The sequence below is a fragment of the Capricornis sumatraensis genome, chromosome 16 (assembly GCF_032405125.1).
Source record: "Capricornis sumatraensis isolate serow.1 chromosome 16, serow.2, whole genome shotgun sequence".
NCBI lineage: Eukaryota > Metazoa > Chordata > Mammalia > Artiodactyla > Bovidae > Capricornis > Capricornis sumatraensis.
Genome location: NC_091084.1, coordinates 4,051,688 through 4,077,559, shown reverse-complemented (window position 1 = coordinate 4,077,559; position 25,872 = coordinate 4,051,688). Strand labels below are relative to the sequence as shown.

At 32.8% G+C, this 25,872-nt stretch overlaps 1 protein-coding gene across 2 annotated transcripts in view; it reads left to right on the top strand.

Annotated features, from left to right (window-relative positions):
• The window catches only part of GRIA4 (glutamate ionotropic receptor AMPA type subunit 4), a 630,202-nt gene that overhangs the window by 564,268 nt on the left and 40,062 nt on the right, over positions 1 to 25,872 (top strand). For both annotated transcript variants that reach the window (XM_068988895.1, XM_068988896.1), the window contains exons 10-13: positions 2,446 to 2,652; positions 8,310 to 8,680; positions 11,040 to 11,238; positions 17,236 to 17,483. In XM_068988895.1, the coding sequence (XP_068844996.1) occupies positions 2,446 to 2,652; positions 8,310 to 8,680; positions 11,040 to 11,238; positions 17,236 to 17,483 (1,025 nt within the window). The remainder of the gene's footprint in view (positions 1 to 2,445; positions 2,653 to 8,309; positions 8,681 to 11,039; positions 11,239 to 17,235; positions 17,484 to 25,872) is intronic.

The following is a 25,872-nucleotide window of genomic DNA, read 5'->3' as shown; positions in this document are numbered from 1 at the left end:
ATATTTTGACAGATGCTACAGTAGCTTCAACAATGTCCAGTCATTTCACATTATGGGTTCAATTTCCACTCCTGCTAGTTCTGTGAAATTGAACAGTTTGTTGAAATTCTTTAAGCTTAAATTTTCCATCTGCAAAATGGGAAATGCCTGTCTCAAAATGGCAGTGTGAAAAATAAATAAAAAGATACCATTAAATAACAGTTAAATAACTTTGTACTTGACGCAGAGCAAGCACTAAATAACTGAGGACTTGTATTATTTTTTACTATATATTTTATTATGTATGGTGGTCTCCCACCATTCTCACTGCTGTACCTTTATTACAAAGAATTTAATCATAATCGTAAGAGAATGAGGAGCATATATAATTTATTTTTATACCCCTAGTTCCCAGCAAGCTGCCTGGCACACAGCAGGTATTTATCAAATATTTGACTAAACATTGAAAATGTAGCTTTTAATGAAACAAATTATTCACTATATAATGTAGAGGGGATTTTGCAAGCTAGATGATAATACTAGCTAAAGAGACTTCTGTACACAAGCTAATACACATTTGAGGGCTAAAATTCATGTGTTCAAGTATTTCAGACTCCTTAGAATTTATCAACCTTAGTAGCAAGTGTGAACTTTAGCAGTACTTGTTTTGAAAACCTCTCATTTGTAACATTAACAATCATTTCAATTAGAATGTTAAGGATTGTGAAAATATGCAATTTGTGTTTGTTTATACATATTCTTCCATATTTTAACTAACTATCGCAGGAAGAAAAGAGACAAAATGAAAGTATTGGTTCATTTTAAGTAATATTCCATAACATATCTTAGAAATTAACAATCTTGCAACAACTTACAATTTTTATAACCACATTCATATTTTGCAAAATGATTTATATCTGGAGAATGTTTTCTTTAAGCTAACAAATAATTTTCTTCTATCTAAAGAGATAATTAGCTGCCTTTATTTTGTAGGTGGAGAAATTTCTTAACCAAGTCCAGTGTTAGAATATCCATCAAATTCAAGGAAGAAGTGAGAGACTTCTGGTTCTTTTGACCATGTCTACCTAAGCAGGATTTAAGAAAATAATACAAGATCAAATCCTAAACAATTGCCCACAATGGAGTTATTTAGGGCATTTCTATGAGAAAATCACATATTATATAATTTACACTTCTATTGCTTTTTGAAATAGTTTCTATAGTTACAAAGTATTTTAAAACAAAATCAGAATTAGTGTAGACTGTCATGTAATGCAAAGTAAATCATCTTCTAATGAGTTTTAAGAACAAGTTCAATTTTCCAAACTACAGATTTGCTGGGAGAAAAGAAAAGATACATATTAAAATTACTAAATGAATATCACAGTGCTATTTTATAAAATATATATCATGACTTCAATAACGTTGTAGTCAAAAGTGGTCATTCCTTGTCTGCAAATGATTAAGAAATCTGAAATGTGACCTGGAGTTCTGTATGTACTGCATGTTCACTGAGCCTATCTTTCAGTTGGTGGCATTAGGTTTTATTTATAAAATCAAGTGCTTTTCTGCTAATGTCTATTTAGTTTCACAGACTTTAAATGGTTTGGTTTAGGGATGTGTGCGTGTGTGTGTGTATATGTACCAAAAACTGTTCAGTTATTATGAATTAGCAATAATCTTTTCATTTCACAATAATTCTTCACCCTATTTCATCTTATTGCTTCAAAAACTAAATGAGAATATTACTAGAAATATTAATTGAATAGTTATGATTTTCACAATTAGGAAAAATTATTAGCTTCCATTGGGAACATATTTTTATAATAGAATAAAAATTCTTGGATCACAACCTTAATTAAAGCCAAAATACAGGACAATTTTAGGAAAATCAATTTAATACAAATTAGTATGTAAAATGTTAAGGACTGCTAATTTGTTTCTTCTTTGCACTTGCTAAATACCTGCTCTGACCAAGGCATCTTGCTAAATCCCAGAGAGCAAAGAAAAATAATATGGCTCTTTTCCTGAAGGAAGTCACAGTTGAATGTAAACAAGATGCAGAATACAGAGACCTATGACTTTGAATAAGTCTTTTATTGCACAAAGTTGATTCCTAAGTAGTCTTCAGGTCATGAGATACTTTGAAAGTGGTAATCCCATTGACATAGATGATAATTTATGATTCTCTAGTCAATTATTAACATATATTTTTCCTATCACAGTCACAGTGCTAAGTATGTAATAATCACTCAAAAGAAATTTACTTTAAAGATTTTATTTTTAGTATAAAAACAAAATCTATAAAGCAACTTAATATACTTCTAAGCATAGTTATATATTCATCCGTTTTATTATCAATTCCTTGCCACACAAAACCATTAGTTAAGTTGTGAAAGTGAAAGTTGCATAGAATTTTTAATGTTTCATAATTTCTCCTTTACAGTTCTACTTCTCTCATTATAGGAATCCCCATATGTTATGTACAAGAAAAATCATGAAATGTTTGAAGGAAATGACAAGTATGAAGGATACTGTGTAGATTTGGCATCTGAAATTGCAAAACATATTGGTATCAAGTATAAAATTGCCATTGTCCCTGATGGAAAATATGGAGCAAGGGATGCAGACACAAAAATCTGGAATGGGATGGTAGGAGAACTTGTTTATGGGGTAAGCAAATCAATCTATTAGAAAATTTACTTACATAAACCTGAAAGCTTTTTTCACTTGGGGACATATCAATTGTTAAATGTTTATTGTTGTTGTTGTTGTTTTTAATTTGCAATTACATTCAAAGAAGCATATATGATGTCAAATATTTCTCTATTTCATTAGTAGTGTAATTTCCTAACAATTAGGGAAACTAATACTTGATAACTTCAAAAAGATAAAAACCCAGAATATAATATTCTATTAAAAAAAAAAAAAAAACACTAACTTCAATATCTATGACGATTGTTCTCTTAAGCTTGATGCTGCTATACCAGAGACATGTTTTGAGAGCTACAAAACAATCCATTACTTATCTGTTACTTGATAATTGTAGGAGCAGATTTCCTTTAACAGCATAAAGTTGAGCCTTTTCTTAGCTAATTATTTATATTTCTATTGGTTGTATTTACAAATAAATATCTTTTAAATTATTAGTGAAGCAATCAGCAAACTAGCTAGCATATATTAAAGACTCATCAATAATGTGAAATTCTTACAACTCTGCTGAACACAATAAATTTAAACTTACATGCAATGACATCATTTTTTCCAACATAGTAAACACAAAAGTGATAATTTATTCCATAGTGGGCCTCACATGAAACCATGTCATGCCCTTCCCTTTGAGTTCACCAGATTTTTAGTGTACATATTCAAAGTGAAAGTGAAGTCACTTAGTCGTGTCTAAATCTTTGTGACCCCATGAACTGTAGCCTACCACATTTATCCATCCATGGGATTTTCCAGGCAAAAGTACTGGAGTGGGTTGCCATTTCCTTCTCCAGAGGATCTTCCCAACCCAGGGATTGAACCTGGGTCTCTCACATTGTAGGCAGACATTTTACCATCTGAGCCACCAGGGAAGTCATACTTATTCAAAATCAAGGGCAAATTCAGTGTAGCCATTCCTGCCTGAAGTAGAACAAGATTGGGTCTCTTCAGCTAACATTGCAGTGTTAAAATCAAGCCAGTATTTATCAACTGCCAGTGACGGTATGTTTCCAAAGTCCCAAAATCAAACCTAGAACCCACAGTGAGTTCTATTCATCAAGTAACCAATAAAAGTCATATACACTTGAAATGTATTCTGAAATTTCCTATAAGCCAATTTACATTTCACAAATTTCATGTTCAAAACACATTCTGTCTGATTAATTCTCCAAGATTCCCTTTAAAAATTAAGAATTACACAACAGTAATCCTTCCCCAGGAAAGAATAAAGGTAGAACAAGTTAGAACATTGGGCTTCCCAGGTAGCTCAAGTGATAAAGAATCTGCCCACAATGCGGGGAGCTTGGGTTTGATCCATGGGCCAGGAAGATCCCCTGGAGAAGGGCAAGGCAACCCACTCCAGTTAGAACATAACTGAAGTATCTAGAGGGGCTCACTTTTGAGCCAGAACTGCAGTTCAATACTTTTGCATTTCTACACCCTGCTTTCAGACCATGAAAAAATGAACATTCTCCGCACAGAACAGGTATAACAGTAAGAGGAAATTATTTGTCATTAAAAAGCAATTCATTAGCTTTATATTCATTTGAAAGAACTGCTGACTAATTAGATGACCTAAATGAGGAAAACAAAATTTTCAGTCTTAAAAAATCAAAAAGTATTTTACTACTGGGCTCATCAACCGTTTGATATTGAGATTTAATTATCAAAGAGAAAGAGTTCTTAAAGCATGTGTTTGTTGGTAATGTATTAAACTTTAAGATTTTAAAGGTGAACACTAACCTAGTGCCTAGAACTACAATAATTCATTTACCTTCAGAAAACACTATTGAGTATTTCATCCCAAAAAACGCATTCTTGTATTGTCAGTTAATTTCGGACCAGATAACTAATCAGTTATTTTCTACAATTGTTACATCTCTCTCCTCTGGAGTCCTTAGCAAGTTGGTAACCCAGACTTACTCCTTGGCAAGTGTTCTTGATTATGTTTTATTGGGAGAATATTGTTTAAATAGTGAAAACAAGTGATATGAAGGGAGTAGTATAATTAAAAACAACAAAACTGTATCGCTAGTACATGTGTCACATGGCACAGAAAGTCACAAAGCCAGGCTGTTCTCAGAGAGAGAAGATAACATAATGGTTATTACTCTTTATTGATTCCTCAGCCAGTTTGCAAGGATTTAAATAATCTGATCTTTGCCACTTGAGTTGTCCAATTTTTTCCAAAAAGAATCTTTGTTCATGTCTCATATACTTTCCACAGATATGATATTTTCCATTCTGGTGTCTGCAAAGCCTTTACTTGCCTCTCAACTACTTTTTTTTTTTTCCTTTCTTACTGCTAATGCACACATGAATTCTCAGTTTACAAGCCCTAAGTAAAACTCTGTATATATTCTTCTGCTCAACAAAGCCAGCAAGATGATTAACTTTGAGTACGTTTATTTATTTTTTTTTAACTTTATCCTTTGCAAACCTTGTTACTGTAATTGTTAGGAATAGATTATCTGCCAGACACTTAGATGTTATCTCAGCACACCACCAAGTAGTTACCCCAAGGCTCGAAACCTCCCTTACACTTTCAGGTTCTTTCTTCCTGTCACTACTTCACATTGCAACAAATTCCTCATAGGATCTTCTGTGGTATACTGCTCCAGGGCCTTTTCTGTGCCTTTCTGTACTTCTGTATGTATATTTTAACCAAAGACATTTTTCTCAGAGCAAATTCCATGTCCTGTCAACACTAGAATTACTTGTGGTATGTGTTAAAATGCTTGTTCATCAGCCTCACTCCAGAAGTCACTGAGAATCCAAATATTATCAAGGTTTTACAAGAGACATTTTTCACAATTTTGGGAATCACTGAGAGCTAATGGAACAAGACAAATGCAGCATCTCCAAAGTTAGCAGAGAAAACTCAGATGTATCTTCTGTTCCCCGGCCTCTTTCAGAATTTCAAGTGTGTCCTTATTGAGCATTGCCGTCACCACTGTTATCTAATGTTTGCTTTCCATTGCACCTAGTTCTACGTGCTGGAGACTCCTTTATTTCTATTCATGCTTCTCTACCTTTAGAGTGTTTACTCTCATCAATGGTCACTTGTATAAGTAAAAAATTTCAGAAGATACTACACAGAACAGTGTAGTATTTGAAAGGTGATATTTCACATCAGAGAAAGGGAGCATTATCCATTTATCCCTACTGGTAAAGCAGGACAATTTTGAAATATATTATCATGTAATATGCTAGATAAATTATAGAGGGATTATAGGTACTAGAATAAAGTATATATTGAGGTTGATCAAACACTATGAGAAGGATTTTTCTAAGCATGAAACCAAAGGCTGAAAATACAAAAATATAATTTTATATGGCTACAAAAAAATTTTAAAACATGTATACTAAAATAAAGTATCACAAACCAAGTAATGTAATTAAAATGATGACTAGAAGAATATTTAAAATATATATATTGAAAATAATATTTTAAAATATTTTAAACAAATAAATTAGTGAGCAAAAAAAGAATAGCCCCTATGGAAGTGGGGAAGATTATGACAAGTAATATATAAAAGGAGTAAAATTGTTTGTTTTACAAAAATTTTAAAAATTCAAGAAAGTACAATGAGATTAGCAAATTGGTGAAGATAAATGGGAATAAATGAAAAAAATCCCCTAGAAATACACAGGGAATATCCAGGGTTCAAAGCTGAAGGTGCTTTCACACAGTGCTTATAACAATATAAATTTGCATGATCTTTAGGGAGAAAAATTGGGAAAAATATGTAATGAGCATTAAATAACAAAGATATATGTGAGGATTTGTCTTCAGAGTTGTTTATATCACCATTGTTATAAACTGTATAAACCTGGGAACAATACAGAAATCCCCCCAAAATAAACTGAATGAGTAAATTTTGATACTTTAACATGATAAAATATTTGCAATCATTTAGACTTATTTTTACTATATATGTTGAAATAATGTTGAAATACCTCATCATATTCTCTTGAGAAAAGGAATTATAAAATATCATGTTCTATATTATCCAATTTTAAAATAAGAAATAATATTCATAAAATAATTTCTGATAGGGCATATTTAAAAAATAAGAGTAATGAAGAAAATGAAGATAGCTTTTCTTAATTTTCTGTTTCTGTTTTTATATTCTATATCTACTTCATATATCACTGTGTAATGAAAATTAAACAAATAATAATAACTTTGGGGAAGTAATAACCTCTCAAAAATGATTCTGACTTGTGTATGATATATAGCCATTTTTGATATGAACTAAATTTATTCCCACTTGAAAGCATATGCAGTTACTTTTCAGACACTCAGTGGAAAGCATGACAACAAAAGTACATTTCCCATTCTAACCCTCCAGTTGCCTTTGTACCAAGCTGCTGGCCATCATATCAATCCAGGGGCCTAAAGATATATAGAGTTAATATAAAAGTGGTAGCTACTATGTAAGAACATATATGTTTGTGTTTCAGATTCCATTTTAATACCAAATATTTTCCTTCTAAAATAAATAATCAAAAAAACTTTTCTCATTTGTAGATCCTGTAACAATTTACAGTTTTTTCACCATAGTTCATTTCATTTCATTTTAGTGATGACATGATTTAACAGAAACACAATCTCAAATTGCAGAGCTTCTATGATGTGTAAAACTAATTTGAGTCTCAGTCTCAACCATCTGTAAAACAATGATAAGCATAACATTTTTTATCTGTTTACAATGGTTAAGTGAGAAGCCATTCAAAACAGTTAAATCCGCATAGACATAAAATCTCTCAGTAATTGTTCAGTAAATGTTTTATTGTTTTATTAAGATTTGTTTAATAATCACAATAATGTAATGAGGCAAACAAGAAAAAAATGTCTTAATTTTGGAGATATGGAAACTGATTCAGAAAAGTTTCTCAAAATCACAACATAAAAATGGAAGCTGGTATCTTATTAATAAAATTTATAAGAATTGAATGTACCATTTCCAAATTTTTTTTTAGAAACTGAAAGTAAAAATCAAAGTATGTGAATAGGAAGAAATAAATGCCAATTTCCAGATTTTTGTTTATATTCTGGGTTGAAAAATGTCAAATGACAGGTTTCTTCTATTTTACAAACACAAGCTTCATGCTAGGTTTTCTCATAACTGGAAAGAAATAAGAAAAGGCTATTTGAAATTTGCAATTCAAATTTTAAGGAATGGCCAAGTAATGAATTAGTGACAACATTCCAAATAGAAAAGATTGCAAAATATCAGCAATTCTAGCTAAGAAATTCATAAATTCAGCCATATGGGAAAACTTTCACATGTCCTCCTCTGCACTATGTCAGACCCTTAAAGACTAATGCAGTTATTTGAGTTTAAGCTATTTTTGCTATGCCTACTCTTTCTCTTTTTCTCTCCCTCTTATCTAATTACTAGCACAAATAAAAATATATTTGCAATTAAAGTGACATAATATCTTATAAAAAAAAAAATCTACTGTTCATCTTTGTCACTGGCCTTATTTATTGTAGGTATTCCCAAAAAATTTAGAATAAATACTAACAGGTTAAAATCTGAGTGAATCAATCCAGTACTAAATGGTTCATGGAATCTATTAACCCACATTTTTTTCATGTGTCTTTTCTTTTATAGAAAGCAGAGATTGCTATTGCCCCTCTGACAATCACTTTGGTCCGAGAGGAGGTCATTGACTTCTCTAAGCCCTTCATGAGTTTGGGCATATCTATTATGATCAAAAAGCCTCAGAAATCTAAACCAGGAGTGTTTTCCTTCTTGGATCCTCTGGCCTATGAGATTTGGATGTGCATAGTCTTTGCCTACATCGGTGTCAGCGTGGTCTTGTTCCTGGTTAGCAGGTTTAGTCCATACGAGTGGCACACAGAAGAGCCAGAAGATGGGAAGGAAGGACCCAGCGACCAGCCTCCCAACGAGTTTGGCATCTTTAACAGCCTCTGGTTTTCCCTGGGTGCTTTTATGCAGCAAGGATGTGACATTTCACCCAGGTTAGTTCCAAAGCCCTTAAGTTCTTCACCAACTCCCTAGTAATTCTAAATATTGTGCATAACTTCTCTCTATATGTTCTTATTCTAGGGGCAGAGCATTACCTAAAACAGAGAAAGACTTTTTACTCCCCAAATTAATCTAAATACACTCATAACCAATTTTTCCAGATTAGCACAAAGTATGGATGCTTCATAAAGGTTAATTTCCCACTGGAAAAGGAACATATGGAACCCATCCGAATTCTCAAAAATCATTTAGTATTAATATTTCCTATGGTGACTTGACAGGTGGAAACCAAACCTAAATTCTTAAGAAAATAAATTTATTTTCATGTTATTTCCTTTACAAAATCAAATGTTTTTGTCATTGTTGTTCATATTTCAGAATTAATTTTGAATTCAACTTAAGTCCTGTGTAGCTTAATGGAAATTTCTGCCATGAAATTACCTAAAACCTAAGTCAATATAGTAGGTTCCAGATATACTTTTTTCTGAACAATCGTAAGCTAAGCAGTATACAGAGTCAGAAATGTAAATACTATATATATTTTATCTGTGGAGTCATAGCTCTTGTCAGTTAAGACATAGTTTAGTTAAGTTTGCCAAAAATACAGCCAACCTACTGCTACAAGAAAAATATCAAATTTCTCTGAGAAAAGTAGGTGAAGGCAAGAGAAGCTAAGAATTAAACTTAAACAGTGACATATTAGCATCACATATATGTGTATCATTTTAAGAAATCTTTCTTAAAAAGAGACATTCTAGCAACAATTCACTTTGTATTCCTTATGACCCAGTTCAGTTCAGTTCAGTCACTCAGTCGTGTCCAACTCTTTGTGACCTCATGAATTGCAGCACACCAGGCCTCCCTGTCCATCACCAACTCCCGCGTTCACTCAAACTCACGTCCATCAAGTCGGCGATGCCATCTAGCCATCTCATCCTCTGTTGTCCCTTTCTCCTCCTGTCCCCAATCCTTCCCAACATCAGAGTCTTTTCCAATGAGTCAGCTCTTCGCATGAGGTGGCCAAAGTACTGCAGTTTCAGGTTTAGCATCAGTCCTTCCAAAGAACACCCAGGACTGATCTCCTTTAGAATGGACTGGTTGGATCTCTTTGCAGTCCAAGGGATACTCAAGAGTCTTCTCCAACAGCACAGTTCAAAAGCATCAATTCTTCGGCACTCAGCTTTCTTCACAGTCCAACTCTCACATCCATACATGACTACTGGAACACTATAAATGTGCATAAATTCCAGCATAGGTATTTGAATAAATAATCTTCAATTAATGAAAAGACATCAAAATGAATCAAGTAATAATTTTATGGCTTTAAAAATTAGGATTAAGTAAATGCTAAGTTAAAACCAATAGGTGCCACTTATATAGTAACATTAAGAAGGGAGCATTTTGAGCTAGAAATGCCATGGAAAATATTAAGAAAATATTTTAAAATAATTCTCACAGGAATTTTAGGTAGTCTGATGGTCCTATTGGGTGAAATCAATTATGACTATGCTCTGAATTTTTTATTCATTTCATTGTCACTTTTTCTCTACTCACTCACACATCTTTGATAGCCAGAGAAAGGGTGAGAGAAAACATTTTTTGAGCTCTAGCATCAGTTTTCAGTGCTGTTATACTGCACACTGACAAGCCACATGCTTTGGCCTCATGTGGGCAGTGGCAAAGAGAACATTTTTATACCAGTGTGGAAAGCACTTTAAGACATAGCTCATCCTCCACTCAGAAAAGAAATATAATATACTTATCCAACAAACAAACAAAGTGTTCTCAACTATGGTTCCTTGGAGACCAATCCTAGGTATTTTTCCGGTCAAGCCCCACCTTGGCATATGTCCCGTCTATCCTTGCATACCTCTGACTGAAGGTAAAAACAAGTTCTCTCACAAAAGCATCTACCACCTTGTATCAAAATCTAAGAGCTTACCCATTGTTAAGATGTATTGCTATTTTATAATAGTGCTGCCAATCAAACTGTGATACTGTGTTTTATCTTGTCAAACATAGGCTGCATCCTAATTTCAGAGACACTGAAGTGTAAGAGGAGAGTCAATGAATTTAAGCAAGTGTTCCTCCTTTGGATCTGAAGGAAAGGGATTTGGTTCCACATTTCTGCCAAGTAAACAATTAAAAGGAAAAGTATTTTTAAAATGGCATTTATACATTCAATATAGCATGAAAGATATCAAACGATACAAAAATACTAGAATCATTCTTGAGTAGACTATTCAGAACATAAAATGACCCTTGCAATTATTTTTAAACATACACAATGTTATTTCTTTTCTTTATGTTGATTATAGAAAGGAAAATGTACATTATCTTATCCATGTTTAGATCGCTCTCAGGACGAATTGTTGGAGGTGTTTGGTGGTTCTTTACACTCATCATTATATCATCTTATACTGCTAACCTCGCTGCTTTCCTGACGGTTGAGAGAATGGTCTCCCCTATAGAAAGTGCAGAAGATTTGGCCAAACAAACAGAAATTGCCTATGGAACACTGGACTCAGGGTCAACAAAAGAATTCTTCAGAGTAAGTTGAGGGGAAAACTAAAAAGGAAATGTTCATAACTTTGAAATTTAAGCAGTTTTGCAAACAATTATACTATGGGCTCTAGCTATCAGAGGCTTTGCAAACACAATGGTAACTGCTATATTTAAACATAGCTATGCTGTATATTTCTACTTGTATTTTAGTGATTTTAAGTTGCAAAAGCCTATTGATTTACTCACATTGCAAGAGGGACCCTCACTAAGGAAAAGTAACAGCAAAAAAGGTAAATAAAGCAACTTTATTTAATAATTCATCACAAAGATTCCAGATAATGCCATGATACTTTATCTGGTAAGATTTGGATTTATCTAAACTTTGGGACTTAGAGCAAAAAAATGAAAACAGAGCATAAAAAAAAAATACAATTACCTTACTGCATTTGAGTATCAAAGCCTTAATAGCATGTTATAGTACTTATATGAGGTTTATTGTTCCATAATGTATTCTGTAACAATGGATTTCAAAGCAATATATTTGCTTTCTCACTAGATAAAAAGAATAATAACTACTAAGTTCTAGCACCCTTGTAAAACATTGTGTGGTATTTCATATGAGCTGACTTCTCTGTTTTTGCAGATAAAATTGCTCAAACTGATATAATTGCATTTCACATATGGGTATGATTCCTTTGGCTTGCCATCAGGATGGCAAGTATTTTGGAGGTTTTTGGTTTTCAGCTCCTAGTGCCACTCTAAGGATGAATTTTTTGATCAGAGAATCTCTTTTACCCTGGTTTTACTTAAATCCAGAAATATAAATTTCATAATATCTGATCAAAGATAAAGTTTCATTTTGTGACTTCAGAATCAAAAAACTAAAAAGTAGTAAGGGTAACATTTTCACAAATATTTAGCTAGGTAATAATTGCATCTTATATTAGTATTAAACATCAATTGCTTAAAGACTAGATATTTAACAATTTAGAGGACAAGATATATTTCACTATTTCCTAAACTATTACATAAAATTAATGATAGCCCTTTAAAGCAAATTCACTCATATATAGTACTTGGGAAATTATACTTTCTTTTAAAATGTATACATTTATTGTTTTCTCATTCAGGTTTCAAGTTACTCCTTAAGCCAGGCTTAATTTTCATGCACTTGAATTTCAATAAGATATTTCTCTTTTTTAAAAAAATTCAATTATAGTATCTTATACACTATAAATGCTGATGTAACACTAAATCACTGATGTAACACTAAATCACTGATGTAACACAGCAAATCATTCTAAAACTATCAAACCCATCATTGCACATTGTGTTTTTAAAAAATAAAAAAAAACAGACAGTGAACATATTTATCAACAATTTGGAACATTACAAATAGATATAAAATTTTAAGTTAATTATAAAGTATTTGTAGATTTTTCTAAAATTATAAATAATAGTCATGACAATATATTTTATTAACTTAATTAGCCAAACTTTTTTAACTTACTAAGTGCATCCCAGTCTCTGAAGCTTAATATAATAGCATACTGCTCTAATATATTTGAGCATAACTTCAAAACCTTGCGAGAAATCTAAAAGGTGAAAGTGTTAGTCACTCAGCTGTGTCCAACTCTACAAGCCCAAGGACTATAGCCTTCCAGGCTCCTCTGTCCATGGGATTTCCCAGGCAAGAATCCTGGAGTGGGTTGTCATTAAAGTTTCACCCAAAAGAAAGTAGGTAAAATGTAGTGATTTGCCTAAAAATCAGTATAAATAGTATACAAATTTGTGCTATTCATCGCATTTTACTGAAAAAATGATGGCTGGTTTTCATGTAAATGAAGCAAATATTTATAGGTTCATCATTCTGCTTTGAGTGAAAAAGGAGAAAAGAAACATCATAGTGATTTCCTGAAAATATTTCAAAGCTGACTCTCTGTAAATCTCTTTGTCATCAAGTACATTGAAAATATTATTTCTAATCTTTATAGAATTTTAAAAACTCAAATTTAATAAACTAATGAGGTAGATAAGGGAATATATTGATTAAAATATATAAGAATTAAAAAAGCTGCTTCCTAGACACAGTCTTTCATATAAGTTGTTCAGTCACCATGCCCTATCTCCTTTCTGTCCTACCCAATTCCAATTTTAAAATTGAAAGAGTTTCATAAGTATAGGTATTTATGCTGCAGAAAAGTTGATCCCAAATGGGACAAGAAAATAATTTTCCCTGGAAGCACACTTCCAGGAATGCATAAATTTCAGTTCTCTGATAAAAACCTCATTCATTTCCTACCCTGTATTCTTCCTCCTCTCTCATACATGATGACCTGGTTTAAATAAACTATTTGTCTGATAGACTGACGAAACAGACTGTGAAAGGCATTTTTGTCCCTAACAAAATGTTTTCTTACAGGAACACAGTAATGGTACATCTATCAGCTTCACTAAATTTCCTCAGGCAGTTATCTATACTCAGGACTTTTAAAAAATGTTGCCTTTGTTCTGGAAAAAGATTTAAGCCATGGGGAAAATAATATCCGAATTCAACTATTGCCTTGGTTTTTGCCCCGTTAACAAACTTGATAACTCTCTTGTTCTGTGCAGCTTGTTAAGCATACACATGGAGGCATTTAAGGAGAAGGCAATGGCAACCCAATCCAGTACTCTTGCCTGGAAAATCCCATGGACGGAGGAGCCTGGTAGGCTGCAGTCCATGGGGTTGCGAAGAGTCGGACACGATGAGAGACTTCACTTTCTCATTTCACTTTCATGCATTAGAGAAGGAAATGGCAACCCACTCCAGTGTTCTTGCCTGGAGAATCCCAGGGCGGAGCCTGGTGGGCTGCCGTCTATGGGGTCGCACAGAGTCGGACACGACTGAAGCGACTTAGCAACAGCAGCAGCAGAGGCATTTAAAGAAATTTTGTGTTTGTCACTTAATGACTGGCTTCTGTAAAGACACTTTTACATTATACCTGATTTGAGCACTCTGATTTTCATTTCAGTGCAATTTTATCCTGTGCCTGTTTATCATCAGTGAAATTATGAATGCATAAATGAGGCGGATTAGTATCTCAGTTGTTATAATATGATCATAGTGCGTTGATGAGCTCTTACTGGAACTTCAGTCTTGCTGCATAAGCTACTAAAAGCAGGAAATAATTCACATGATAACAATGTAAATATCAACTACAGTGTATGACATTTTTATATTTATATTAAAAGCAGAAATGACAAAGTACTTAATTTTGAGAAATTAAAAAGAAAGCACATTTTTAAATCTCCAAGAATTATTTTAAATTACAAAATAGTGTTCTAAATTAAATAGCTTCCCATATATTCCGTTTCATAATAAAGATGAAACTGACATTAATTTCATGATTTTAAACAGTAGTGATATATTAAATTTGCTTACTACCTTGAGCATATTCACTCCCCAAATCTGATCTTTACAGTTGAAGATGAAGATATTAAAAGTGCTATTATCATTACATTTATGAACTTGCTGAGTCTGCAGAAATTTCCTCAGTTTAGCCTGTCTTATCAAATTTATAATGATTACCTTGCCCTCTTTCCTTAACAGCACCCTCTTACAGTGACAGGTAAGGCACAGCAGTATTATTTCCAGTGCTTTACTTCTTGAATTCTCCCACCTCACGTTCTTCACCACGGGGATTTGATGTTTTCCAAACCATGGCCCTTTTAAATCAGAATCAGAATTTTTAAACACTAACATAGTGACACACCATGTAAATTTTTTTATGGTTTCTTTCATCATTCCTAATTTATATTATACTAATACATAAGAACTGTTAAGCATAATTACACTAAAGATTCTTCTTTCTTCAGGATTTTAAAGGAGTTAGTTTCTTTTGCATTTACGGTATATGTAATCAATATGACAAACAAATTCAGCAGTAATTTTCCTCACATTAACATTATGGGAATGGACTACAATAAAATATCAATAACAAAGGTATTTTACTCCTTTACAAAAATAACTTGCTTTAATTTTCTGTTGCATTTATATTGTAAAATTACTTGTATAATTACCAAGCCCTAAAATCTTTCTTTTTTCCATTTTGCTGTGTTAGTATTCTTTACTTGTTTCTTGTTACTGTAATGAAATACTGAATAATAAGAAAGTTGGCAAGTAACAAGCATGATTCTTGTATTCCTAAATTTTTTTAAAGAAATTTTAATCAAACTAATACTCACATTTTATTTCTTCTAGTTTCAATTTAGTATACACAGTGAAGCAAATATATACATATGTATTACTATATGGCTAATAGATGTTTACCATCAAGTCTCTAAATTGAAATAACCAGAATAGATGTTTAAAGACAAGATTAAGTGATCCAGAAAATTTATGATTTTCAGAGATTGGAACTCACTGTAAAATGGAATAGTTCATTCTTTGGAAGAGAACTTCATTATTAGAGATGAAATGAATGAGGCCAGGCAATATGGCCTCCCTAGTGGATCTTATTAATTCAGATAATCTTCTGCCCTGGAACCACACACAATCTTTGCAATGGAAATATAGTTGACATAGAATATTCCTAATATGAAGTTTTCTATAGCGAAAAGAAACCTGTCATTACCTGAACACACATACATAAATACATCAAGATCTCTGTATCATGAGATATTTTTAAGTGTTAATAATGTAAAAACATTTCAGATACCTATTTCCTGAAATAAATAATTTCCATTTCCTGAAAATTTTCAGGATATCTGTTTCCCATCTGATATTTATCACTATCTGAACGTATATTAACATAAAATATCTGGGGTTTGATTTTTTAGGTATGCAAATATCTTGTGTGGCTTATTGTATAGGTTTATTGATTGCTAAATTCCCATCTTATGAAGCCAAAAGTTTGAATACCACTTTTAATCAATCATCTGAGTAATTTGCTTTTGCCTAGAACATATATTGTTAAGTTTGCTATTCAGGTTCCTTGTCAAATTATTGAATATCTGCTTCTTGTTGGATTCTATCTTCTGGTAATCAAAGTTGGCTTACATAAGTATACATGATACTCAGAATTTGGCCTCATGCATAGAGTCAAGTTTGGTGGAAATCTCCATTACTTTTAGTTTTGATCCAGGTGCAAAATTTCCCCACTTTGCTATTGAACAAAAATAACTGCACCAGATAAAAGTCTGTGTGTATCATGCTATTAACACCAAACAGGATTCAGACTTTTCTATTTTATTAAACACATCCTTAGGGACATTTGCATTCACTTGGATGTATTTTCACATAAAAAAAAAAAGAATGTATGGATAAAAAAATCTAATATGAATGCAGATACCCACAAAAGGAATTGAATAAATTAAGTACAAAAAACAGTGTAGATCAAGCCAATAAATGAAAAAATAAAATTTCTTTACTGAAGTCAAAGGATTAGAAAAACTAACTTTCCAAAATAGAGAGTGGAAAAACAGGAATCACTTCTCTTTAAGTTTAATGTATCTTCTATTTGGAGGTTTTGTTAGAAAAGGTCTAAAAATGCTTTGGTGGACCTAAAATTTATTCCTGTTTTATAGATATTTGGTTTACAAACTAGGGCAGATTTCTCCTCTTCCTTTGGTGCTCAACTACTGACTTGATAAGGACTGCATATTTTGTATGTATCTTTTTAGAATGGTTCTCATTAAAACTTGGAGACATGGAAAAATATAAAAATAAAACAATATAACAATTCTTGTTGTTTGCTATAATTCAGTACAACTCTCTCTATGGATGTATATATTTCATAAAAAAGTTGTTTTTTAAGCAGTTAACTAGGGTAATTATGACATGAGGTAACTTTTTCATCAAATATCACTTTTAAATATCTTTCATTTCATTGATTTTCTTAAACATTGTTAAAAGGCAGTTTTCTAATTGAAAAAATAGTGTAATTATGACAAATTGGAATTAGGGTGTAATGTAAAAGGCTTTATCCTGATTCCAGTTCAGTCAATATTAACATCTTGTTCCCTTCTTTCCTGTATTTAATTTTATTTTAATTTCCTCCAGAGATCAAAAATAGCAGTGTATGAAAAGATGTGGACCTACATGCGATCAGCAGAGCCATCAGTGTTCACTAGGACTACAGCTGAGGGAGTAGCTCGTGTCCGAAAATCCAAGGGCAAATTTGCCTTTCTCCTGGAGTCCACTATGAATGAATACATTGAGCAGCGAAAGCCATGTGACACAATGAAAGTTGGAGGAAATCTGGATTCAAAAGGCTATGGAGTAGCAACGCCCAAGGGCTCTTCATTAAGGTGGGTGGAATAGTATAACAATGTAACATGTGTTGTTATAGTATTCCACCTTCCCTGATGTCCCTGAGAGAATTATTTTGTTTTGTGTGTGAACATGGTATGTTTGTTTGTTTTTCTTTCTCTCCATTTCATATTTTTTGGTCAACAATCAGGTAATTTTTTTTTTAATTTTAGAATAATTAATCATAATTGACATATATCTTTTAAGGCCATATAAAAACCAAACTGGTTGAACACCTGCTGCTTCCAGTGGGCCTAAAACATGGGTAGCATATGCTTCTATATCTCATCAACTTTTTTTGGTCACTGAAATCTACATTCTCATTATGTCAGTAATAATTCTACATTTTTCATTATTTTTTAAAATTATGCCTGCCCACTAGTTTCTATGAAGAAATCAACATCTTCTAGAAAAACACTTATTTTTCCATTTCAATGTTTCATTTATTATGACATCATTATATTTTTAGAAAATCCTCATGTTGTACTGATGCTAACTTTGCAAATCACATTTATTTAAAAATGCAGGAGGGAAAACTGGGCTCTGATTTTATGGTTCTTACTCAAGTCACACTCTCATCTGTTGCAAAGGGAGTATGGCATAAGTAAGATCTGTAAAATTAGACCCAATAACAATGCAAAATTGTTAACACATAGACCCCTATAATATGACTTATGACTAAAGCATCACACATGTGGTTAATAGCCCACAAGTGTTAAAAGTGGCACTTTAATTCTTAAGGAAATGTTGGTAAAACCTGCCCTTTTTACCCTTTTGGTCCTGGACATAGAAAATCCACATGTTTATGTCCAGGAGGCAGTGTTTCCTATTTTCCTTAAGTAATAAAGGCTGCTTTTGAGTTGCTGGGACTAGAATAAAGCCAGGGTCAAAAGTGACAACTGACAAATTACTCTGGTCTCAGTGCTGTTTAGGAGAGATTCATACAAAACACAGATTCAAGAGGAAATCAGAATCTTTGCTAAAGGAATTAATCAAGAACCTGATCTTGAGAAATGATGTTGCTGGTAAGCCTTGGAAAATTAAGGTAATAAGACCTGTACTATTGCCTAGTTAAGAGTGAAAACAATATAATAATATATGATTGGTTTCAAAGGGGGAACTGCAAAGGGCTTTGGATCTGTATTGGGTGGTGGAGGAGTTGAGACAAATATAAGAAACAAATACTAGTGCTGAAAAGTTGTTTAAAACCAATATTTTGTGCTTGTAAACAACACTGTAACAATTAGAGAGTGGTTTCATGTTATGTTCAAAAGGGATGATTTTTAAAGAGATAGAAAAAAGTTAGCCAGTAAAGACAAATTTGAGTGTAAAGTTTGGCAATTCTGAAGTCAGGTTTATGTGAACATACTTCTCATGTGAAACTGGAGAATTGTGCAAGGGGAATGTCCAACATAAATTATCCATGGGAATCCTTTAACTATAACAGAGGAATCTGTAGTTCTTAAATAATGTTGGGCAAAGTATAGATCAATATTTATAGATCAAATAATTGTGAAATATCAAAATAAATAAATCAATTATCCATGATAAAATTCTACCCTAAAATATGTTAGCCATTCAGAATCAGGCATCAGGATATTTGGTCTTGAAAGGGTTTATTTTGTTTGATGAAATATGAGAAAGATGTAATCTCAATGAGGCCATGTGGCAAATACATCTCCATCAAAATAGTAACTACAAGAGTACAAAGTATAAATTATTTTTAAAAAACCCAAAGAGAGACAGCTATGATGGTTGATATGTAGATCACTCTTTAGACTATTGATTACATTCATTGGATGTAGCATTTGCTCTTAGTTAATTCTGTCTGGATGTGGCTGCCTTGTCCTCTGTCTTGTGTCTACTGATAAAGGCAAGTTCCAGGGACTGAATTTGGCCTGCAGATACTGGTGCGCCTGACTCCCATTGATAGCAACAGTGTTCCTGTCTTAAATGTGCCACTTTGTCAAATCCACACTACAGGGATTGTTTGGGGGGAAGCTGAAGGACTTCATCTGTCTAGAACTGTATAATAATCAGCTCTGGCCTCCCCCTGCTTTTCCTGTCTTTCCCTGGATCTTGTTAATGAGGCAGTTGTTAAACTCAGCTTCCTGGGTGAAGAGTTTGATTATGTGCTTTGCTTTATACATGCCACAATTTCCTGAGCAAGCTGGCCCCTTCATGACAAAAACAGTCATTTTGTCCTGCCTTTGAGAATGCTGGAAGGGCACTGAGGGCTAGCCAGCATTCACCTTATCCACACCTCTTCACTCCTTCACACTTAGCCCTACTGAGTAGCAGGCTCATTAAGCTTAAATTCTTGTTCTTATTCAACCAGTAACCCTCTGCTTCAAAACAGGGAAACTAACGTAGAGAAGAATGTAGAGATTGACTAATAGGCAGCTTCTGTATAAAAGATAAAATGCAAAAGAATTGCAGTCCTTAGAGCAAAATCCAGAGGGTATAACTGCATCAGAGTATCTTCGAAAGCTTTCTTCCTTATTTGTTCAGCTGAGACTAAGTCCATTTTCCTGTAAGATCTTTTTTAACCAGATTTTTGGGTTAATAGTTCTGGATATAATGAGACTGGTCTATTTTGTTGTCATTAATTATGGCTTTCTTTCAAATGCTGCTGTTTTGATTCAAGGGCAACATGAGATTTTAAGAAAAGGAAAAAAATCTTCCTCCTATATAGGTATACATAGTAAAGTTGTACAGTTTACTATCAAAATAGTACTTTCTTTTATATATTATCTATATTACACTAGTTTCTATACTTTTAACTTTGCCATGCAATAAGTAAACTGCTAAAGATTCCTTAGAGTGAATCATAATTTACTTAATACAGATTTATTGGCTATTACATGGTTTCTAAATGAGAAATACCCTTTTTAAAGATATTCATGGTATCTAGAATCTTCAAGTACCTCTAGGGAACCTAGAAGTAGATCATACCTTCAGAGTTTTCCTGGCATTTGTAAGAATGTGTATACTTGACCTTAACGTTTGAAATCAAGTTAAAGAACTAGCCTTCTGGGAATTCCCTGGAAGTCTCGTGGTTAGGACTTGGTTTCACTGCCCTGGACCCGTGTTCAGACCTTGGCCAGGGAACTAAGATCCTATAAGCCACACAGTGCAACTAAAAATAAAATTTAAAAAGGAAAAAAACTAATTTCCTCTACTTTTATTTTTCAATAGTTATAATCCCCATTCACATGTTGCCTTCTCTAAAGATATGAAGTATTTGTGGAACTGTTGCTAGTATAAACTAATGATCTGTCAAAAAAAAAAAAAGTGTCTTCCAAGAGAAAACAGCCCCAAAAGAACTTCATCAGTGTTTGAAATCTGGAGGGAAAAGAGGTCCAGTTGGACTTGCGAGCTGATCCTTTGAAACCAAGCACATCATGCTTAGTTTGAAAGAAGCCAATTAGAACCCCCACAGCAATAGCGTGTCAGGAGGGGACAAAGTACTAAAAATGGGAATAGCAGGGCACATCTTCACTGGACCTCTAATTTGAGTGTTTAACACAATTATTGTCCTCATCAGACACTTGGCTCAATTCTAAATCTGTATCAGGGTAGGTAGAATTCTCTGTATGCCAAATTATGTTTCTTCCACTTCGGAGTATTCTTTAGAGCAGATGTATTCAATTTAACATTTAAATTCATGTGTGAAAAATATATTATCTGTAAACAACCACTTTCCTATGTAAAATTTGTGGGACATATTTAGTCATCAGTTCAGGAGTTCTTAGAAAGTTTAGAAAGGAGGAGTTTCTTGATATTGTTTGTGAGAATAAAGTTGTAGTCTATTTTTGGTGTTAGTAACAAGTCAATTGTTAACACTTAATATAGACACTAGTAAAACTTAAAAGTGCAGAAATTTAAAGCTGTGTACTTATTAGTACTCAGCCTCAAGTACTTTTAATTTGTTTTCTGGAAATGAATTACAGAAGATTAGTATACAATTTTTTTTTTTTTTAGCTATTATGGGAAAAGAGAGAAATTCTCATTTATAAATATCCTTCATTTTATTTCGTGTCATATTAAAAAATGCTACAGATAACTTACATATTAAAAAATGCTACAGATAACTGATATATTTAAAAATGCTACACAAAAACTTAGTTCTTGTGATCTCTTTATGTTTTGGAACTTAGTCTGATAGCCTAGCCTAGGGATTAGAAAAATGCACTCATATAGACATCAATAGCACCTCTCAGCATACAAACACAAGCAATTCCCCCTGGCTGTGATATGCTTAAGCACTTACCCTGTTTGCTGTTAGAGATGTGAAAATACCAAGTATTTCACATTCACATGGTAAAGGTATCAGTGTTAAATGTGTCCCAGGGGGATATATTCCTCTTTAGCATTCATACATTCCATCCTCCTCTTGCTTGATATTGAGTACAGTAGGAAACATAAAACTTTCCACTGCCATTTAAAATTTTAGGTGTTTCATTTAACTTTTTTCCTACAATTAAAAGATGACTAAAATTACAACTTCCCATGCAAAGGAAAAAAATCTTGCATTTTTCTACACTTCTTTAAGATTCATGAAGCATTAACATTTTCCATTCTTCCCGCTCATTAAAAAACATGCTAATATGATTTGCCTTTACTCATTTGCCAGTTTATTCAACAAATGGTTGTTGAGTTTCAACTGAGAATTTACCAAATAGATTTCAAGTTGTTCTCTCTAGGGATGTTTTGTGGCTAGCTAGGTAACACCATTTGACTGTTTCTAAATTCAATATTCAGCTGTGTTTCTAAATCAAATATTCAGCTCTCTATTACATTTAGAAGCAATATTTTAGTAACTTGCCTGAAAAAGTGAATAATATGTGGCTGTTGTAGTTTATACTACTTCAAAGAGGATTAAATTTAACAAGATAAAATTGCTAAAAAAGAAGTTCAACAGGTAAACTTTCACAAACTGATTTAACAAGAAATCTAAGACTAGATCTCCATTTTGACAGTGCAGTGAAAAGCTAGAATTCCACACTGCTGTTCTTTCATCCCACACTATTATCTTGTAAACAAATACTCTTAAGTATAAAGAATTCCCCCAAATATCTATATCTTATAAATTCAGGTTAATTCACAACTAATGTGAGTGCAGAATCTATAACCTTGAGTCACACCTGCCACATATATTTAGAAAACATAAAGTTGTCTCTAAGACCAAAGTTCATAATCTGATATGTATAAATATGCTGTAGATGTGTTTCATCTTGGTATATGTCTAATAGCTGGACAAGTTCCATATTATGTCACTCATCTTTACAGATCATCTCACTATAAGAATTGGTTTCTAGAATTGCAGTATTAGTGTTCAGGTTATAAAGGGGACACAGAGAAACAAGAAAGCAAGTGAACAATGGGTCTGTTCAGCTAAGAAAATATCAGCCAAGTTTGTGTGGACTGGTTTGTTATTCATATTTAAGAGAAAGAAGATAAAATATTTTGACAGTCATTTGAAATGAACTGGAAAATAGTAAAGACTATGATTTATAATTACATTCTAAGTAGAAATAAGAAACTGTAACTCGTTTATTTTATAAATGTTTATTTCTCCCCAAAAATCAGTCCTATAACTTTTGTTTTCAAAATGAGACAACATACATTTGAGATAGCTTTGCTACAACCATAATATCATATGCACCTGGCAACACCTGAATAGAAAGTCACCATTCAACTCTCCAAAATACCTCACCTGGCCTCAAACCTTCTTATAAATGGCATTATATTGACTCTAAGAACATTTTATAAGTAATAATTATACAAACAGAACTTAGAAATACTATGAATACATTGTCTATCCTCCATTAATACCACCTATGGGTTTTTCATGATTGCTGCTGCTGCTGCTGCTAAGTCGCTTCAGTCATGTCCGACTCTGTGCGACCCCATAGACAGCAGCCCACCAGGCTCCCCTGTCCCTGGGATTCTCCAGGCAAGAACACTGGAGTGGGTTGCCATTTCCTTCTCCAATGCATGAAAGTGAGAAGTGAAAGTGAAGTCACTCAGTCCTGTCCGACTCTTCACAACCCCATGGACTGCAGCCTACCAGGCTCCTCCTCCGTCCATGGGATTTTCCAGGCAAGAGTACTGGAGTGGGTTGCCATTGCCTTCCCCTTTCATGATTAAAAGTAGTTTATTTTTAATGAATAGGTACCATACTTTCTAAAAACCTAAAACATTGTTAGGACTCATTGAAAGAATGAAATACACTTTCAAAAACACTGTAAAGCCATTTCAACATGTTTCTCTACCGTCATACAACTCAACAATGAAAAAACGTTAAAGGCATAAAAATATTCTTAGCATTAAATTGTGCCTTTCAAAGTATACTATGCCAAAATTTGCAAGAAATCTATTGTTTAAACTCTACTAACCAAAATCATGACATCATATTGAAATAACCACGGTTTTATTTATATTGCTTTTTCTCTAAGATTCTCAATGAAGAAAATGCATAAGTATTTTTTTACAGAAATGTTAAAAATTCAATCTGTTTTCTCTAAGTGTTAATTCTTTGGGAGTTTGCCAAAATAAAAATCAAACAGGAGTCAATCAAACAAGTATAACACAAGCAACTCACTTTCAAAGGCAATATGAGTATATGGACTCCTCTCCATTGTTGCTTTACTATGCAAGTTTATATAAAAGCTGTCAAGAACTATCTGCAAGGCCTCTGCTATTAGAGAAGCCTAGTCATTTCATATTTGGAGCTGAGAGATATGCAACTTCTAAACATCCTTTTTGATAGAGTAACAGGCCAGAATACTATTAGTAAATAAGAGAAGATATCACCAGATCCCCAGTCCCTAAGTCTCCTCTCTTTTTAGGTGCTTGTAACTAAGACCACAGAAAAAGTATTATCAACAAGTCATTGCTACTGACTTTAGCATGAAAAGCAAATGCTTTTTTAAAAGCATGAGAAATAGAAAACTTAAAATTAAACCAATATCCAGAACCCTAAATCAATACCCTAACCTTTGGCTTATGTTTGAGGCTAGGCTAGCCAGAAGTAAACAGGATCCAAAAAAAAAAATGGACCTGATTGTCTTTCAGAGTAAATATGAAGGGCATAGACTAAAAAAAAAAATTACTTTCCATGAAATGATAAAGTAATGATAATATAAGGCAAAGAATCAGTTAGTCTATCATTTTATTAATATTTTTAATTTGTTCACTTGTAAGACATAATGTTTGCATTTAGCTTAATGTATAACTCTAAAAATTGCTGGGCAGGCTATTTCAAAAATGAAATAATATTAGTAAAAATACAGCATTATGGCTTTCAAATCACTTTCTCATTATATATATATATATATATATATATATATATATATATATATATATATTCACCTGCTCCTTTTAACCTTCTTATGATGTCATTTTATTATAAAGGAAGACATAAATTAGAGATGTTAAGTGACTTGCCCACAGTCCCACACAGCTGAGATTGGAAATGAGATCTTCTGACTCTCTCCAGTGCTCTTATGGGAAAAGAACAGCAACAACAACAACAAGAAAACTTCTTTACTGTAACTATAGTTTACTTTGAAAGGTTCTTGAATAGATTCTATGATTATTCTATGTTGTAGTTTCATCAATATTGATAATTTCAAGGTATATTGAAAATACCCATATAAGAGCTCAAGAAATTATGTTTAATTCATATTATAAACTAAAGAAACTCTGCTAAATTAACTAAATTAGACAGAGGTAGGTTTCAGGTCAATACAAAGAAAGATTTTACAACAATTAAAATAGGTTCAAATAATGGGGGGAAAATTGGCTATGTTTCCCAAATTGTTCAAATAGAAGAGATTCTCACATCTCAGAGAGTACACACAGTGACATCTAAATTTCCATCTCATTTCGAGAGTCTGAAATTCTGGGTCATGTCCTGAACTGTCTTTAGTAAAACAACCAAAGAATTCTGTTATACCTCTTTGAAGCTGTGGACACTTAATAACACTAGGGGGAATTTCATTCCCAGAATTTCAATAGAAGCTCATTAGGCTTTGGGATTAAGTAATTCACTAATTAAGTAAATAGCTGCTTATATCATAGTCTGTCTACAATGTGAAATGGGAAAGTATTTAAGGAAAACACTTCTCTGAGAGAACCAGAGAGACACAGTTCTTGTATAATTATATAGAGTTTTAAAATTAGATAATGACATCAAATTTGGGGCAATATGCAAATCTGACAAAACCCTTTGAATTATATGAGTGGTAGTAAAACAGCTAAAGTGAAGCACATGGATGTAGAAGGACTTTCTTTGTTTTTTAAGAATGAAACATTTTTCCATATCTAGATATGATTTTTAAAATTGATCTATATAATATTGTATCCTGTATTGTTTCAGTA